The sequence below is a fragment of the Garra rufa genome, chromosome 7, assembly GCF_049309525.1.
Source record: "Garra rufa chromosome 7, GarRuf1.0, whole genome shotgun sequence".
Lineage (NCBI taxonomy): Eukaryota > Metazoa > Chordata > Actinopteri > Cypriniformes > Cyprinidae > Garra > Garra rufa.
Window position 1 is genome coordinate 33,346,933 of NC_133367.1, and position 18,253 is coordinate 33,365,185.

At 31.8% G+C, this 18,253-nt stretch overlaps 1 protein-coding gene across 1 annotated transcript; it reads left to right on the forward strand.

Moving 5' to 3' along the window:
• Positions 1-658: 658 nt before the first annotated feature.
• Positions 659-17,286, forward strand: mcoln2 (mucolipin TRP cation channel 2). Its single transcript, XM_073843796.1, has 13 exons — positions 659-749; positions 1,352-1,511; positions 2,575-2,748; positions 3,568-3,721; positions 3,804-3,979; positions 4,065-4,167; positions 6,410-6,522; positions 6,692-6,841; positions 9,250-9,351; positions 9,507-9,629; positions 9,779-9,985; positions 12,956-13,110; positions 16,444-17,286. Exons 1-13 carry the CDS (start codon positions 700-702, stop codon positions 16,478-16,480), a joined length of 1,704 nt encoding a protein of 567 aa, XP_073699897.1. The 5' UTR covers positions 659-699; the 3' UTR covers positions 16,481-17,286.
• The last annotated feature ends 967 nt before the right edge of the window (positions 17,287-18,253 follow it).

An 18,253-nucleotide genomic window follows, 5' to 3' on the forward strand; every position in this document is an offset into this window, starting at 1 on the left:
GGCAAGACACACCAATTTGCAATATAAATAAGCCAAACGAGCTGTGTTGTAGGCTACAGCTAAAAATAGCTGATGAGACCCATAAAAATTACAAATGGTGGATAAAGGTGGATAGTTTTTCATTTTACGTCAGTTTGATTATGTATTTTGCTTGTTTTGTTTACATTATTATACATTGTAAAGTGCTTTGGTAATGGCTGAAAGTAGGTTAAACTGTACATTACAATTATTATTATTATTATTATTAACTGGTTTTGTCATATCATGGTGAAATAAAATTTTTTGGAAGACTAAGTGTGGAGTCCTCATTGACTGTTAATGTAATTTTTCCTCAGAAGTGATGTTCAAACTTCGTTTTAAAGTGAGCTAATGTGCTAAAAATACATATTTTAGCTTACCTTGTTTTATTAAAAGCATACCACACTTGCTGTATTAAAATAGCGTGTGGTCTGTTTATGTTTATAGTAGTTCCTCAATCGACTCTTTGTGACGTTCACAAGTCAGTGAGCAACTGAAAGAACGTTCTATTTCGTCTAACAGTGAGGCCACGCCCACCGGGAATACTCCCGGCTCCTGATTGGTCGATGGGCGCGGCTGAACGTGTTCCAGCTGTGACGTCAAACGCCAGGTTAGTTAGTAATTTAGTGATCAAGTAACGCTTGTGGCTGGAAACGTGTTTTGTCTTGGATAACAGGTGGCATGGAAATGTCAGATAGATACTGCCAAGGCATGAGGGAAGACGTGTCAAGGTAAGATAGACAAGGCTTTAACTAAGAGTTTATGTTAAATTAATTTGCATGACAAGTAAAGAGTTAGACATTTAGAATTCAGTCGCGTTTATTTAATTTAGGTCTAATAAAATACACAGCACTGCAGAGTTGAAAAACTCCAGTATTTTTAATGTATAAATTTGCTTGTATTTTACTCATGAAGTCAATATACACAGTACAGTGCGGTGTGTGCCAGTGATGTTGAGCAGACAAACACAGCCTTGGACTTGTACCCTTGCCTTGGTAGTGTTTTTTCAAGGGACATGTAGTGCAACTTTCGCAGTTATTCATAAAGACCCAGTTAAAGTTTAGGAAACGCTTATTGAGCAACTAATTTTCCCTCCCTTTCCTTTTTTGTTCATTGACCCCTTGTATCTTCCTCATCCTAGACAGAACTTTTGTCACATGGGTAATGTGTCACTAAAGTTGATTTATCATCTGTTTGTGCTCAAGTATATTTTTTGTAACATCACAAATCACTCTTATCAGACTGTATGAGGATAGACCAGACCATGTTTGATCAATAGTATATCTGATTGAGAAGTGAATATATATATGCATATTTGTATATTTTAACACAGTATCTCCACATCCATGGCCACTGATCTCACGACAGAGGAGATACTGAGAGATGACTTGAGGTTTTACTTCATGAGCCCTTGTGAGAAGTACAGAAGTCGCCGACAGTTACCATGGAAGTTAGCAGTGCAAATTTCGAAAATATTCATGATTACGCTCCAGGTATTTATTGCGCTACCTGTTTGCTTAAAGCTGAGATGTGCAACTGTGGTTTGGTTTTTGTTAAATACTTTTGCATTTGGCCATATTGGCGGCACTGAATGTAAACAACGCCACTGAACCAAACGTAAAAGCATATTTTGCTGATTATTGCTGCTGAAGATGATCAATTATTGTCATGTTAATTAATACTGCTTGTATGTACAGTATCTTTACCACCTATTAACATTAGTTTGTCAAAATATTGCGCTCTTTCCTGCTTACTATGTCCTCTATATGATTTAGCAGCCTCCACTTGTTTTTTTCCCGTAGTTTAGATGGCATAAGTACGCTGTAAAAGGAAAAAAAGTTGTCTCAAATTAAAAAAAGTGTTCGTGCTGCCCTAAAAAAGTTTGTTTACTCAACTCAAATATCCATGTTTTCATGTAGTACAACTTAATATTTCATGTTGACTAAACTTAAAAATTTTAAGGCAGCATGAACACTTACTTTTTTTAAGTTGAATCAACTTTTTTTTTTTTTTTTTTACAGTGTAGGCAGAACAACGTATTCAGTAGTACATTAACCGTGCAATTCATGCTGTTGTTCATATCTGAGTATCACCAATATGGCTGCGAATCCGTGTAACTGGCATAAGTGCAAACCTCTCTATAAGTAAGCAGGTTTCTCCTTAAAAACTGTCTCTGGGGTGTTATCAAAACAGAGTTCTGATTTGTTTGAGAATTCTGACAAGCCTAGCACAGCAACAGTCGCTCAACCACTCAGTTGTGGGGGGTGGGGTTTGTTTGACCAATGAAAAAGTAGTAGGAGTGGTCAGGAAACCAGTTTGAACACAGTTACTATTATTGCAGTTATTTGGTGACTCCAGTCGGGCAGATATTACACATTTCAGCTTTATATGTAATGCAAACCTTATCTGAATTCTTGTATGATTTGCCATTATGTGATTTATTAACATAATTCTAAATTCTAAAAGCTACAGCACACACAAAGCCATAATATTCCACCAGCCAGATTGAAAACACCTCCTCCTTTTTTTTTTTTTTTTCTTTCTTCTTCTTCAAAGCTCATACTCTTTGGACTGAATAACCAGCTTGTGGTGTCCTACAAGGAGGAGAACCTAATGGCCTTTAAGAATCTGTTTCTGAAGGGCTACAGTGGTGTGGATGAGGATGACTACAGTATTTCTGTCTATACCAGACAGAATGTATATGATAGTTTACACTACGTCATAGATCAGGTTTGTATTTGTTTTTCATTCATCTTGCTTCATGTTCTCCACATTTTTTCTCTTCCAATACTTTGTTAGCGTTAAATAGATATTTCACCCAAAAATGAAAATTCTGTCTTTAATTACTTACCCTCATGTTGTTCCAAATCCAAACCTGTAAGACCTTTGTTCATCTTCAGAACACAATCAAGATATTTTTGATGAAATCCAAGAGCTTTCTGACCCTGCATAGACAGCAACGCAACTGACACGTTCAAGGCCCAGAAAGGTAGTAAGGACATCGGTGGTTCAAACTTAATTATATTAAACTACGGAAATGCTTTTTGTGTGCAAAGAAAACAAAAATAACGACCTTATTCTACAATTTCGTCTCTTTCATGTCAGTCTTCGATGCGGTTCTCTCATGAATGCGCGTCGAAGACTGACATGGAAGAGAAGAAATTGTTGAATAAAGTCGTTGCACACAAAAAGTTATCTTCATAGCTTTGTAGCTTCATAACATTACAGTTGAACCACTGATGTCACATGGACTATTTTAACGATGACTTTACTATTCTTCTAGGCCTTGAACATTACAGTTGCGTTGCTGTCTGTGCAGGGTAAGAAAGCTCTCGGATTTCATTAAAAGTATCTTAATTTGTGTTCCAAAGATAAACAAAGGTTATACAGGTTTGGAACGAAGTGAGGTGAGTAATTTTTTGGATGAATTATCCTATATATAGCCAGTTTTGTTGGTCTTATGCTGAAACCTAGTGGTGTGGATGAAGCATTATGTGAGGAAATAAAAAGGTAAAACTTGCTTAATATGTTTATCTTTCTGTTCAACAGTATTCCCAGTTAGGAAACCTGTCTGTAGGTCCCATTAGTTACGCTGAGGAGAATGAAAAGTTTTTGCCCTTGCTCATCTGTAAGAAGAGCTACAAGAGAGGCAGTGTTGAACCGTCTGAGGAACCTTTTGATATTGACGCTGAGCTTGAAACAGGTTACGTGTTTTTCATAAAACGTGAATGTCATATTTAATTATAGCTTTGTGTCTGAAACTGAACTGTTTTTGTCCTTTCCAGTTTGCTTGAGTCTTGATCCAGAGTCCAGTAAAACATGGAGAATGAACAATGCTTCATTTTATCAGTTGGATTTTTATAGGCTTGTCGATATTGAGATCACTTTTGCGCTCAAAGGAATCAATTTGCAAACTGTTCGTTCCCATGAGCTCCCAGACTGTTACACATTTTTTCTGAAGGTAAGGTCCATTTTTAAAAAAAAAAATCTGTTTACATACATTTTAGCTTGTGTTACTTCAATAAATCCAATTAAATTCTTTGCAGATTGTCTTTGATAACAGTTGTCACAGTGGGAAGGTGAAACTGAGCCTTGATTTTGATGCTGTTAGTAGTAGTGTGTGCAAAAACTGGAAGATTTCAGGAACTGGTATGTGAAAACCCATCAACTACAATAATTACTTATGGTCAATGATTATTTCAAGCAGTTCTGTCACTAACGATTTGGTAATCGACTGATTATTCTGACGATTAATCGAGTAATTTTTGGGTGGTAGGCCTAATAAAAATAGACCCAAGCGAACAATAGACTTTAAAATGACTTAAAATCGACATCAGTGAAGCAATAATAATTGGTTTATATAAAATATCAAAAGCAAGTAAATATATGGTTTTATTGAGCAAAACAGTTCAAATACATAATATAATAGGCTAAAATAATATAATCATAACATATGTACAACTTATAACTTATACATTTATGTATTATATCAAATGCCTGCAGAGCCAACGGCCTGACGATTGTTTTTAAACGTTACAACGTGATCTAATCCATGTTTAATATGGACTAAACAACATTTAATTAAATTGTCCACTTAATCTTTAATATTTGGCCACTTCTTTATGATAAAAATGTTACAGCCACGATCATTTCTTGAACAAGAACACATGGACATCAAAACATGCAAACTCAGAGCGAGGGTTTAGTTAAACTTTTATTTTGAAGTCGCAATGAACGGTTTGCATATTTAGAAGCATACAGTCAAGCCCGAAATTATTCATACCCCGGCAAATTCTGACTGTTACTTTTATTCAACCAGCAAGTTTTTTTTTTATTAGAAATGACACAGACGTCTGCCTGAAGATAATAAGATGATGTACAAGAGGAATCATTGTGAAAAAAAAAAGATTACTCATCTTTTATTTACATTTGAACAAAAAGTGTCATGTCTAAAATTATTCATACCCTTCTCAATAATCAATAAAAAAGCCTTTATTGGCTATTACAGCAATCAAACGCTTCCTATAATTGCTGACCAGCTTTTTGCATGTCTCCACTGGTATTTTTGCCCATTCATCTTTAGCCATGAGCTCCAACTCTTTCAGGTTGGAGGGTCTCCTTGCCATCACCCTGATCTTTAGCTTCCTCCACAGATTCTCAATTGGATTTAAGTCAGGACTCTGGCTGGGCCACTGCAAAACATTAATGTTTTTGTCTGCTAACCATTTCTTTACCACTTTTGCTGTGTGTTTTGGGTCGTTGTTCTGCTGAAATGTCCACTGGTGCCCAAGGCCAAGTTTCTCTGCAGACTGCCTGATGTTGTTGTTGAGAATTTTGATGTATTGCTCCTTTTTCATGGTGCCGTTTACTGTGATTAGGTTCCCTGGTCCACCGGCTGAAAAACACCCCCAAAACATTAGGTTCCCACCACCATGTTTGACAGTGGGGATGGTGTTCTTAGGGTTGAAGGCTTCTCCTTTTTTACGCCAAATGAAGGCTACATCATTGTGGCCAAACAATTCAATTTGTTTCATCTGACCATAAAACAAGACCAGAAGTCTTCTTCATTGTCCAGATGAGCATTTGCAAACGCCAAGCGGGCTTTTGTGTGCCTTATCTGGAGAAGTGGTGTCCTCCTTGGTCTGCGTCCGTGGAACCCAGTGGTGTGCAGTGTCCGTTGGACTGTCTGCCTTGAGATGTTGCCACCAGCAGAGCCCAGATTCATCAGGATGGCCTTGGTGGTTTCTTTTTTACCTCTCTCACTATCCTCCTGGCCAGCACAGGTGTCACTTTTGGCTTCCGACCACGTCCTCTGAGATTTTTCACAGTGCGGAACGTCTTGTATTTTTTAATAATACTTTGCACTGTAGCCACTGGAACTTCAAAATTATAATCAGGAAGCTTTAGAACAGCTTGGACTATTTGGAATGGTATGGAACTTTGGATTTTCCCATAGACTGTGACAGTTCTCAAAGGGTATGAATAATTTTGGACATGCCACTTTTTGTTCAAATGTAAATAAAAGCTGAGAAACATTTAGTTTCCACAATGATGCCTCTTATACATCGTCTTATTATCTTTTGGGAGAAGCCTTTGTCATTTCCGGTCCAAAAAAAAAAAAACTTGCTGGTTGAATAAAAGTCACTTTAAGTCAGAATTTGCCAGGGGTATGAATAATTTCGAGCTTGACTGTAACAATGTATTTTCATGGATTCTCGTCCGTGGATTGCGCCACTTCCGGTACTTTGCCGGTTAATTTTTAATATATATATATATATATATATATAATCGTGGACTCGAATTTAATCGAGGAATCGTGACAGCCCTAGAAATACGTTTTTAATGTTATGACATGGCCATGTAAACTTCAGTTTTGTATTGTCTTTTTCAGCTCAAAAAAACACTCACTACCTCCTGATCTTTGATGCCTTCGTTATTGTAGTCTGTCTGATCTCTGCAGTGCTCTGCACACGTTCCCTTATACTTGCTGTGAGGCTACTTCAGGTAAACCTGCTTTGAAGTCTGACAATATTACAGATATGTTAACATTCTTCAAAATCTACATCGGTTATTTTTGATGTTCTGTCATAGTGACTCAATGTGAACTCATGCCGGTTTAATAATTTGATGCCCTGTCATTGTTTCCTTCATGTGTCTCTTCCTCTTTCTGCAGCGCTTTTCTAGCTTCTGTCTTGAGAATTATAATCAGAAAGTGTGTGAAGATGATCAGAGGGAGTTCTTGAATGGTTGGTACATCTTGGTGATCATCAGCGACGTTTTGGCCATCATTGGATCGATACTAAAAATGGAAATACAGGCTAAGGTGTTTTTCTTTTTAAGAATTTTTTTGCTGATGCATGAGATATTTAGACATTCTGAATAATTGCAGAGGAAACTGTAGTTCCCCAAATATAAAAAAATGCTGATTATTATATTGGTCTATAGGAGAAATACCTCCCACCAGGGTCAGAAATTAACTTTTCCATTAAGAGGCAATATTTGCAATATTTTTTATATTTATTATTATTAATGTAAAAAAAAAAATGTTTTTACATTCATACTATGCTTTCTTTAATGTCTAATATTTAAATTGACCTAATTACTTTAATCAATATTTTAAACTGTTCATTTTGAAATTTGTTCATTTTGGTGACATTTTTGCCACAAGCCCCCGTTCATTTCTGACCCGGCCTCCCACCCATTAATTTTTTTTTTTTTTTTTTTTTAATTCCTAATATATTACTGATTCTTATTATTTGTACTATTTATTTATTTATTTATTTTTTTTGTTTTGTTTTTATTTAAATCAACATATTATATTAATGGATCATATTAAACACTTTATAGTTTCAATATTATTACTATTATGTGTATGTATTTATTATATTAATAAGTACATTTTGTTTATTGTTTAGAATAATTTATTGTGAAGTAATTTACATTTATAGAGAAAATATACTTAATATTCAATAAAAATCTATTGATTTTGAAGGTGAAGGTTTAGTATTAGAAATATCATTCATTTATTTATATTTTTGGTAGTTTAATACTTGATACTTAATTTTAGTTAATATTATAACGAATTGAACAAATATCACTTAATATTAGCTTTCTAATTTTATTTAATCATTTATTTTAAATGAATTATTAATAAGTAACGTTTATGTATTTTATTTAATGTATTGCTTACTTTTTGTACAGGTAACTCAATTTTTTTTCAATCAGCATATTATATTAATGTCTTATATTAAACCCTTTATAATTTTAATATATTTTTTTTGTTTTTATGTATCATGAATATTTTTATTTTTGTTTGTGGTTTAAAATAATTTATTGTGTAAGTAATTTAGATTTGGAGGGAAAGTATACTTAATTTTCATTAAAAAAATCGATTGATTTTGAAGGTGAAATTTTAGTATTAGAAATATTCATTATGTATTTTTGGTAATTAAAAATTTTTGAAGGGACAAATTGTGCTTAATTTGACTGAATATTTTAACGAATTCAATCATTTTATATTAGCATTTTTAATGAATTTATTTTGAATGAATTAATAAAAATAAACTTTATTTTATTTAAATACTTATTACTTTACATTTAATTACTTATTTTTGTTAAGGTAACCAAATTAAATCAAATTAACCAAAAAATAAATAATAAACAAAATAAATCAACATATTAAATTAATGGCTCATATTAAACACTATAGTTTAAATATTATTTTTATTTTTATGTATTGTATTAATACTTTTTGTTTATGGTTTAAAATAATTGATTGTGAAGTAATTTACATTTGGAGGCAAAATGTACTTAATTTTCATGAAAAATCAACTGATATGTAATAAGAAATATCATTAATTCATTCATTCTTTTATATTTTTGGAGGGAAATTGTGCTTAATTTTAGTGATTATTTTAATGAATTGAATATAATTTTTAAATGAGCGTTTTTAATTAATTGATGTAGTAATTGTACTTATTTTGTATTAGTAATTTAGAGGGAATGTGCTTTAAAATGTGCTTAATTTTTATAAAGGTCATTAGACTTGAGTTTCTAAAGATAGTTGGAAACAAACAGTTTATACATTTAAATATTTTCATCATGTATTTATTTATTATATTAGGATTTTTAATAATTGTCCATTTAACTGCTCTTTTTGTAAAATCTAAATTTGGAGGGAGAATGTACTTCATGTTAAATAAAAAAGTTAGTTGAAAAGACACTTTTTAACTGTTTTATATATATATATATATATATATATATATATATATATATATATATATATAATTAAATAGTTAATCTATATATATTTTTGGTAAGGTAATTTAAATTTGGTGGGAAAATATGCTTAATCTGATCCTCATGTATTAAATAAATCAGTGTTTTTATTCTATTTATTTTTATTTAAATTAATTATTAATGTAAATGTAATTTAATAATGTCAAATGTGCTCAGTTTGCATCAGTTATTTGATTTTAGTTTCTAAAGTTAATTGGAAATGGAAAAAAAAAAAAAATTATATATCATTTTTTTTTTTTTTTTTTTTTTTTTTGGAACGGCATTACGTAACACTCTTACAGACACACTTAGTAGTCTTTAGACTTTGGGCCTGTGCTGTAGGGTGTTTTAAGGCACGGCAATTAATTTTATGTAATGTTTATATTGCACTCGCATGGACGCACAAGTCTAGCCTACATTTAAAATGCCAATAAAGTTCCTTTCTCCTCACAGAGCATGACCAACTATGACGTCTGCAGCATCTTCCTGGGAACATCAACTCTAATGGTCTGGGTGGGCGTCATAAGGTACCTGGGATACTTCGAAAAATACAACGTAAGTCAAAATGCACAAAAAACGCATTAAGAACATGAATGTAAATGTAATGGAAAGAGTAAAGTACATGTTTTATTGGCCAGTTATATAACAGTGCTGATTGCTTAAGTCAAATCATTTATTAAGGCCCTAAAATAATTTTTATGACAACACAGGTGCTTATCCTCACAATGCGGGCAGCCTTACCAAAGGTCTTGCGCTTCTGCTGCTGCGCGGGAATGATCTACCTGGGCTACACCTTCTGTGGATGGATTGTTCTTGGACCCTACCATGAGAAGGTGAATTAAACACAAACAAACAAACCCACTCACTCCATAAATGTTTGTGCTTAGTCCATTTAGACATTTGTAGGCTTATGAACACTAGATGGCAGTATAAGTTAACTTGTCTATCTTTACTGTACCTTTACCAATCGTCTGTGGGTCAGTTTGAAGGTCTGAGTCGAGTGGCCGAGTGCCTCTTCTCCCTGGTCAACGGGGACGACATGTTCCCTACGTTTGCGGAGTTTGAGCAGAAGAACACCATGGTGTGGCTGTTCAGCCGAGCTTATCTCTACTCGTTCATCTCGCTCTTCATCTACATGGTGCTCAGTCTCTTCATCGCCCTCATCACAGACGCTTATGAGACTATCAAGGTACCATCAGCTTTTAACATACTGTGACTGGTTAGTTCTCGAATTTCTCTATGGTTTAGTGGTTAGCGCACATGTTCCAACACATTGAACTGAAATGTTGACAAGGATGATATGAGTTTAAACCGGGTTGCAAAATTCCTGATTTGTTACCCCTCTTCATCCTTTTATTTTCTTGTCCCCTTTAGACCATCCTAAATAAATAAATAACAGGCAAAAAGGCTAACGGTGAAATAATAAATACATTTAGTTGTTAATGATTTAAGAGATTTTAGACGCCTTGTTAGTGATATAATAGTAGATCGAATAAGTGTCTATCTCTATTTATTCCCCTGAGAGATTAGTTCACACAAAAATGAAAATGCTAATCATTTACTCATGTCTTTCCAACCTCATTTTATTTGTTTATGCAAAAAACACTATAAATGTAAATATTTTATGTATTTTTATTTATCCGTTTCATTCATTTATTCTCTTCATAGGTTAGTTCACACAAAAATTAAAACCCATTACTTATATTTTTCCATTTTGGTTTCTAAAATAAAAAAGTAATCTCAGGCAAAACGTCTGAGCTTCTAAACTAAAGTAATTGTTTGTTTCTTTTCTTTTTTGTTCTGTTTTTCTTTTCTTTAGTTTTCTGTTTTGTTCTTGTTGTGTTCTTTTTTTTTTTAAGTTTTATTTTCTTCTGTTTTTATTTTTTTGATTGGGTTATTTTGTTTTCAGTGTTTTTGTTCAGTTTTTTTTCTATTTTTGTTTTTAGTGCTGCTTTCTTTTTGTTATGTTTTTCCTTTTATTTATTTATGTATTTGTTTTCTTTGCTTTTATACTGTCAGAATTTGTTAAAGTAATAAAATAAATAAAAATGAGTTAGGACAGCATCAGTTTCATTTCTAGGTGAAATTCCCTTGTAGGTTGAATACAATTCAACAAATAAAAAGCTGTAGTATACTTTTTTTCTTCATATGTTAGTTCAAGCAAAAATGAAAACGTTTATCACTTACACATATTTTTCTAAACCGATTTCTTTCTTATGCCAAAAAAGTCTAAGCTTCTCCATAAGTGAAAGTAAATTTTTTTTTTTTTTTTTTTTTTTTTTTTTGTCTTCTGTTTTGTTGCTTTTTAGTTTGGTTGTGTTTTTTGTGTGTGTTTGTTTGTTTTTTGGGGGGTTGGGGGTTCTAGTTTAGTTTTGTTCTGAATTATTTTTTATTTATTTATTTATTTTTTGATTGGGTTATGTTTGGTTTATTTTAGTTCTTTTTGTTGTTCCTTATTATTTGGTTAGTTTTCTTTGAAGGAGTGGGGTGTATTTATTTTATCTTCTCCATATAAGTGAAAGTAAATTTTTGTTTTTGGTTCTGTTATTATTATTATTATTATGTTTTTTTTTTTGTTTGTTTGTTTTTTGTGGGTGTTTGTTTTTGTTTGGGTTTCTAATTTTGTTTTATTTCTTTTTTTTCTTTTTTTTTTTGATTGGGTTGTGTTTGGATTTTTCTTCTTTCTTTTTGTTCTGTTTTTGTTGTTCCTTTTTTGTTTGGAGAGGACTGGGGGTATTTCTTGAAGGACCAGGGGTATTTTTAATCTGTCAAAAGCTTCTCTATTTAAGTGAAAGTACGTTTATTTAGTTTTTGTTCTGTTTTTATTTATTTATTTATTTTTGTTGATTTTTGTTTAGTTTGTTTTTCTTGTGGATGTATTTTGTTTGGATTTCTAGTTTGTTTCTTTTGTTTTTTGATGGGGTTATGTTTTGTTTTTAGTGGGATTTTTTTTTTTTCTTTTTTCTTTTTGTTCTGTTTTTGTTGTTCTGTTTTTATTTGTTTTGTCTTTTTATAGAAGTGGGGGTGTTTTTTATACTGCCAGAATTTATAAAAAGTCATGTAAAATAAAAAAGTCAGGACATCATCGGACTGAGAAAATGGTAGCAATATTTTTATTTCTAGATGTACTTTACTTGTATGTTGAATAAAATTAAACAAATAAAAAGCTGTACTGTACCGTTTATATTTGTCTTTTATTATTATTATTATTATTATTATTATTATTTGTTTATTTATTTATTTTTTTATTATTATTATTTTTTTACCTTCTATTTTGCTCTTGTTTTTTAGTTTTACCAATTTTAGTTTGGTTGTTTTTTATGGGTGTTTTTTTTTTTAGGTTACTAGTTTAGTTTTGTAGGTTTTTTTTCAATTGGGTTATGTTTTGTTTGATTGCTGGGGGTGTTTTTTTTTTTATACTGCCAGAATTTATATTTAAAAAAAAAAGTTAATAATATAAAGTAATATAAAATAAATAATACTGAGTCAGTACATTATCGGACTGAGTAAATGGTAGCAATATTTTCATTTCTAGATGTACTTTACTTGTAGGTTGAATAAAATTCAACAAACCAAAACCTGTACTATACTGCACTGTTGATTTTTGTTGTTGTTGTTTGTTTGTTTTTTGTTCTTTTTTTTATTTCTTCATTGGTTAGTTCATACAGAAATGAAAACTGTTATCACTTAATCATATTTTTCCAAACCACTCTTATTTTCTTTATTATTCTTAAAAAAAAAGACTTGTGAAAAAAAAAAAGTTTTAGTTCTATTTAGATTCTGTTTGGTTCTTGTTTTGTTGATTCTTGTGGGTGTTTGTTTGTTGTTTGGGTTTCTAATTTAGTTTAATTTTGTTCTGTTTTATTTCTTTATTTTTAGGTTTTATTATTGTTTTCTTCGTTCTTTTTGTTCTGCTTTTGTTGTTCCCTTTTTATTTGGTTTGTTTTTTTGGAGGACTGGGTTTCTTTTTATATACTGCTAGAATTTATGAAACAAAAGTAATATAAAACAGAACAGCATCAGGACTGAATAAATGGTGGAATCATTTTCATTTCTAGATGAACTGTACTTGAAGGTTGAATACAATTCAACAAATAAAACACTATACTATACTGTACTTGTTTGTGGCGCCTCATATGACCTTCTCCTTTTCGTCTAGGGTTACCAAACAACAGGCTTCCCCATGACAGAGCTCCAGCGGTTTCTGACAGGGCAGAAGGAGGGTTTCCCCCTCCAGGGGCAGGAGGGGGTCGGTCCAGAGTGCGGCGAAGCTGAGACCGTCCACCCTTCGGTTATGCTGTGTTGCTGCAGAAGGTACAGTATATAATCGCAGACATCAGCTGCAGGGCAGCCGTGTTTCCTCCAAAGCTGAGGTCAGCCCACTATGGCATGAGAAATGGAATTAGTGGTGGGAGAGAAAGACGGACACACCCAGCAAAGTGCTGATTACAGAGAAATGTTCTCTGTGGGAATAAAAAACGAGAAGGCTTCCCCTTGCCTTGCAGGAATGATAAACAAACTAGAGTTTAGAAAAGAAAAAGTTGCCCCCATAATGATGCCCATTATTGTTTGTTTTCCTCTGGGGAATATTGTCAGAGGTTTTTGTCTTTTGTAAGTTTCTAGGTGCTTTGGGTTGCAATGCGAGAGAGCGTGAAACTGAACTCCGAACGGAGGACTCATTGTTTGCTTGAGTGTCAAATGCGAGGGAAAGCCCGGCTATAATTTGATGCTGCGTCTAAATATCAGGTTAAAAGCCACTTATGCTGTGCTGACTGGATTTCTGCATGGATATTACAGTACTTTGGGATTCAATTGGGTTTTACGGGAATCTTCCATCATCTCGTCAGATTAGATCAACTGGTGTTCCTGTTCTACAAGTGGACCAGAATTATAATTCAATATCTTTTCATCTGGCAGACAGAAAAACTTGTTATTCCTGGTTGGCTGAGTGATTTGGTCTATATTGGCATCTTTTATCACTCCTATTATACATTTTCACAATTTTTCTTAAAAAAAGTCTATATACGAAAAAACAAACCTAAAAAATATACAAACTAAATAAACAAACCAATAAATAAATAAAAACAGAACTAAGACCAACACCAAAAATACTAAACAAAACATAACCCAATAAGAAAACTACTCTAGAAACCCAAACAACAATAAAAACAAGCTAAGATTTCAATACAAATATATATGTATATGTATATGTATGTATGTACACACACACACACACACACACACACACACACACACACACACACATTTAAATATTTATTTATTTATTTATTTACTTATTTTTGTTATACATTTACATATTTATTTGTTTATTTACTTATTTATTTTTGTATTTTTGTTGTTTGGGTTTCTAGTGAAGTTTTCTTATTGGGTTATGTTTTATTTAGTTTCTTTGTTGTTGTTCTTTGTTCTCTTTTTATTTATGTCTGTTTTATTTTTATTTATTTTTTTATTTTATTTTATTTTTAAGAGTGTTTGAGTTTTTTGTTTGTTTGTTTGTTTTTGCTTTTATACTGCCAGATCTTGTAAAAATAAATTATAAAACAAATAAACCTGAGTAAGGACAGCATTAGAGTGAGTAAATGGTGGCATAATTTTGTTTTCTTTGTAAAATGTAATATAAATTAAATAAACAAGAGTTAAGACAGCATCAGAGTGAGTAAATGGTGGCATAATTTTCATTTCTATGATACTACTACTACTACTACTACTACTACTACTACTACCAATAATAATTGATAAATAAATAAATGCATTTTACAATTAAAATAGACAACATTTTAATTAAGTTTTTGAAACAAGGCTGCATTTACTTTTTGTTTGGGTTTCTAGTTTAGTTTTGTTCTTTTTTCAGTTTTTATTAGTTTTTTCCTTTTTTATTTGGTTTGTTTTTTGGAGGAGTGATTTTATCTATGTATTTATTTATTTTAATTGCTTTTATACTGCCAGGATTTGTAAAATAAATAAAACTGAGTCAGGACAACATCAGAGTGAGTGAATAGTGGCATAATTCTCAATTTAACAATACTAATAATAATAATTGATAAAAAAAAAAAAAAAAAATACATTTTACAGTTAAACATTTGAATTTAGTTTTTTTTTAATGTTTTTCAAAGTATATGCTCACCAAGAATGCATTTATGTTTTGTTTGGGTTTCTAGTTTATTTATTTTTTCTGTTTTTATTAATGTTTTACCTTTTTTTTTTTTTTTTTTTTTTTTTGGAAGAGTGATTTGTTGTGTTTGTTTGTTTGTTTGTTTGTTTGTTTGTTTATTTATTTATACATTTGCTTTTTATATGGCCAGGATTTGTAAAAAATTATAATAATAATAATTATTGTTTTTATTAATGTTTTTCTTTCCTATAATAATAATAATTTTTTTTTTTATCTAAATAGACAGCATTTCAATTTTAAATGGTTTTGAAAGTACATGCTCACCAAGGCTGCATTTATATTATCAAAACTCAGTAAAAACAGTATGCAAAATGCTAAATATTATTACAATTTAAAATACCTGTTTTTTATTTTTAGTTAAGATTTACTATTAAGATTGTACTATACTGTACTTTATTTATTTTATTTATTCATGTATTTTATTTCTTCATAGGTTCAAAAATGAAAACCTTTCCTGTCACTTTTGTCAATTTAATTAAAAATATATATATTTGTTTTATAATTCCAAACTGTAGAATATGAATAGAATATTACTGATCTAACCAACAAAAATACTTACAGGACAGTTTGCTTTAAGGAATTGTCCTAATTTGACACAAAACCTGCAAAATCAAGTTTCTTTAAGTATTTTTTCTGTTTTTATTTTTGTTTGGATGTCTGTTTGTTTTATGTTTGGGTTTCTGATTTAGATTTTTTTTTTTTTTTTTTTAATTATTGGGTTATGTTTTGTTTTTTGGTGTTATTTATTTATTTTTGTTCTTTTTTTGTCGTTGTTCCTATTTATTTTTCAAAACATTTATGTAAAATAAATAAAAGGGCGCCATCAGTCAGAGTAAATGTCTGCATAATTTTTATTTCTAGATGAGCTTTCCTTGTAGGTAAAATTCAACAAATAAAAAGTTGTACTATACTGTACTGTTTGTTTATTTATTTATTTATACATTCCATGTATTTTATTTTATCATAGGTTAGTTCACACAAAAAAAATTACATTTATCACTTACTCATATTTTTCCAAACCAATCCTATTTCCATTCTTATATGTTTTTTACTGTCACTTTTGATTAATTTAATTGAAAATAAAAATATGAATTGCTTTATTTTTTGATTAACCACAAACTATAGAATATGAATGATCTAACCAACAATAAGACTTAAAGGGGAAGTTTGTTTTTAAGGAATTTACCTAATTTGACACAAGACTAACCTGCAAAGTTTTCAGGACTCAAAAATCGAGTTTCTTTAGGAATCTTTAGTTTCACTTCCTTTGGAAACTGCAACCAACCACATTGTTTTTATAAAGGTTGAAAGCTGTGCAACCAAAATCTGCACTGAAAAACCATCAGAACCTAAAAATGCATTGTAAGTTGGTTTAAAGACTGGTTTCAGATCATGTATGTACAAACATTTGCACCGGCGACTCACAATATACCTATTTTGTGCTATTTCTCCAGGGTTCCCAAAGACGACACCGTCATTCTCATCAGTTGACCAACAGTTGCGACTGATTCAATGCTGAATCTACTGAAAACTGCAATGGATTTGCAGCCTAATAAGAGAAAGATTATGTGAACATGTTTACCGCTCCATGTACATGGTTTGTGTATTTCACAGGAAGCAAGATCTTCCTGCGAACATGGCAATTTCATTAGGAACCGGTAAGACCTGCATTAGCAAACGGATAAATGCCAAATCATATCTGCCAAAGTGCACTACAATGCAATTAAGAGAAAAAAATGAAGCGTTTTGTGGGTCCAATGGCAACCGCAGAAGATATTCAATGGATTTTGATGTGCAATCTGTAAAATTATCCCTGTTTAATGTTGGATGGTAGAGGAAATATCTTTTATGATATTATTCACGGGTCATCTGGATCATCTGCTCGTGTTTTACATTAGTGAGTCGCTTCAAATTACCCATTCGTGTTGATTTTTATATTTTTTTATCAGCGCTTTTGTGTGTTGCGTCAAAGGTGTTTAGAAATATTTCAAAGATAAAGTCTCATATTGTCCTTCAACTATGTGAGGTGCGCAAGGAATGATTGTAACGCGTATGCGCAACGCAGAAGTGCTAAGAATGCATTGTTCACTCGGCCGAGGTAACTTTTGTCTTGGTGGAGATGATCATACTTCATGAAGTGAATCACGGCTCATTATCATCATCATCCCACAATTAACAGGGAAGGCAGACAAGTTCCTACGTGACTTGCTTTGTAAGCACTTGCTCACTGGGAGAAAGACCTTGGGTGAGGGAATGGAAGATAATAAAAAGTATTTTGTATTTGCAAGCTAACAGAGGCCCTTTGTGTGTGTGTGTTTCTTTTTTAGAATGCTTTTTATTCAAAGTTGTCAAATTTAAATACTACATCATGGTAAAAGGCATTCTAGAAACCAACATGTTTTTAGAAGTTGTTAAAAGAGAGTTTTGCAAAAAGGTGCTTTCTTATCCTCATAAAACTATTTAATAAGAAGTGCTTGGTTTTTAGAATGACGGCTTCAGTTCTTCTTTCGATAAGAAATGAAACTCGATCCCAAACCAGACACGAATTCTGTAATTTACCTGGTCTACCTTCGCCAGCACTGATTTACTTTTATTATTCGTGACCCTGGACCACAAAGCCAGTCTTAAGTAGCACAGGTGTATTTGTAGCAATAGCCAAAAATACATTGTATGGGTCAAAATTGTTGATTTTTCTTTTATGCCAAAAATCATTAGGATATTAAGTAAAGATCATGTTCCACAAAGCTATTTTGTAAAGTTCCTCCCGTGAATATATCAAAACTTAATTTCTGATGAGCAATATGCATTGATAAGAACTTCATTTGGACAATTTTAAAGGCGATTTTTTCAATATTTAGATATTTGCATTCTCAGATTCTAGATTTTCAAATAGTTGTATCTCGGCTAAATATTGTCATATCCTAACAAACCATACATCAATGGAAAGCTTATTTATTCAGCTTCCATGTGTATGATTCTCAATTTTAAAAAAATGACCCTTATGTTTTGTGGTTTAGGGTCAATGAAACGTTTTTCGTTTCAGAACGTCAAAGATTTCAATGTTTACGATCACGCAGGCAGAGCAATGGCGCCAAAACTAAAACAAACTAAAATTAAAACTCTATGAATATAGTTTGTCTGTTTAAATATGAAATGTTCACTAAGACACTGAGGTGCCTATACTTCCATAGACGAAATCTCAATGTATTATTGATCGAAACCTCCATATCTGTTGATGTTCAATGTTGTGGATTCTCCCTTACC

What these genes read in the sequence shown, in the direction of transcription:
- mcoln2 (XM_073843796.1), top strand. Translation starts at nt 700, where the DNA reads ATGGAAATGTCAGATAGATACTGCCAAGGCATGAGGGAAGACGTGTCA. An exon ending in TATTCATGATTACGCTCCAG is followed by an intron (nt 1,512 to 2,574) that starts GTATTTATTGCG and finishes TCTTCTTCAAAG; the next exon opens with CTCATACTCTTTGGACTGAA. An exon ending in TACACTACGTCATAGATCAG is followed by an intron (nt 2,749 to 3,567) that starts GTTTGTATTTGT and finishes TCTGTTCAACAG; the next exon opens with TATTCCCAGTTAGGAAACCT.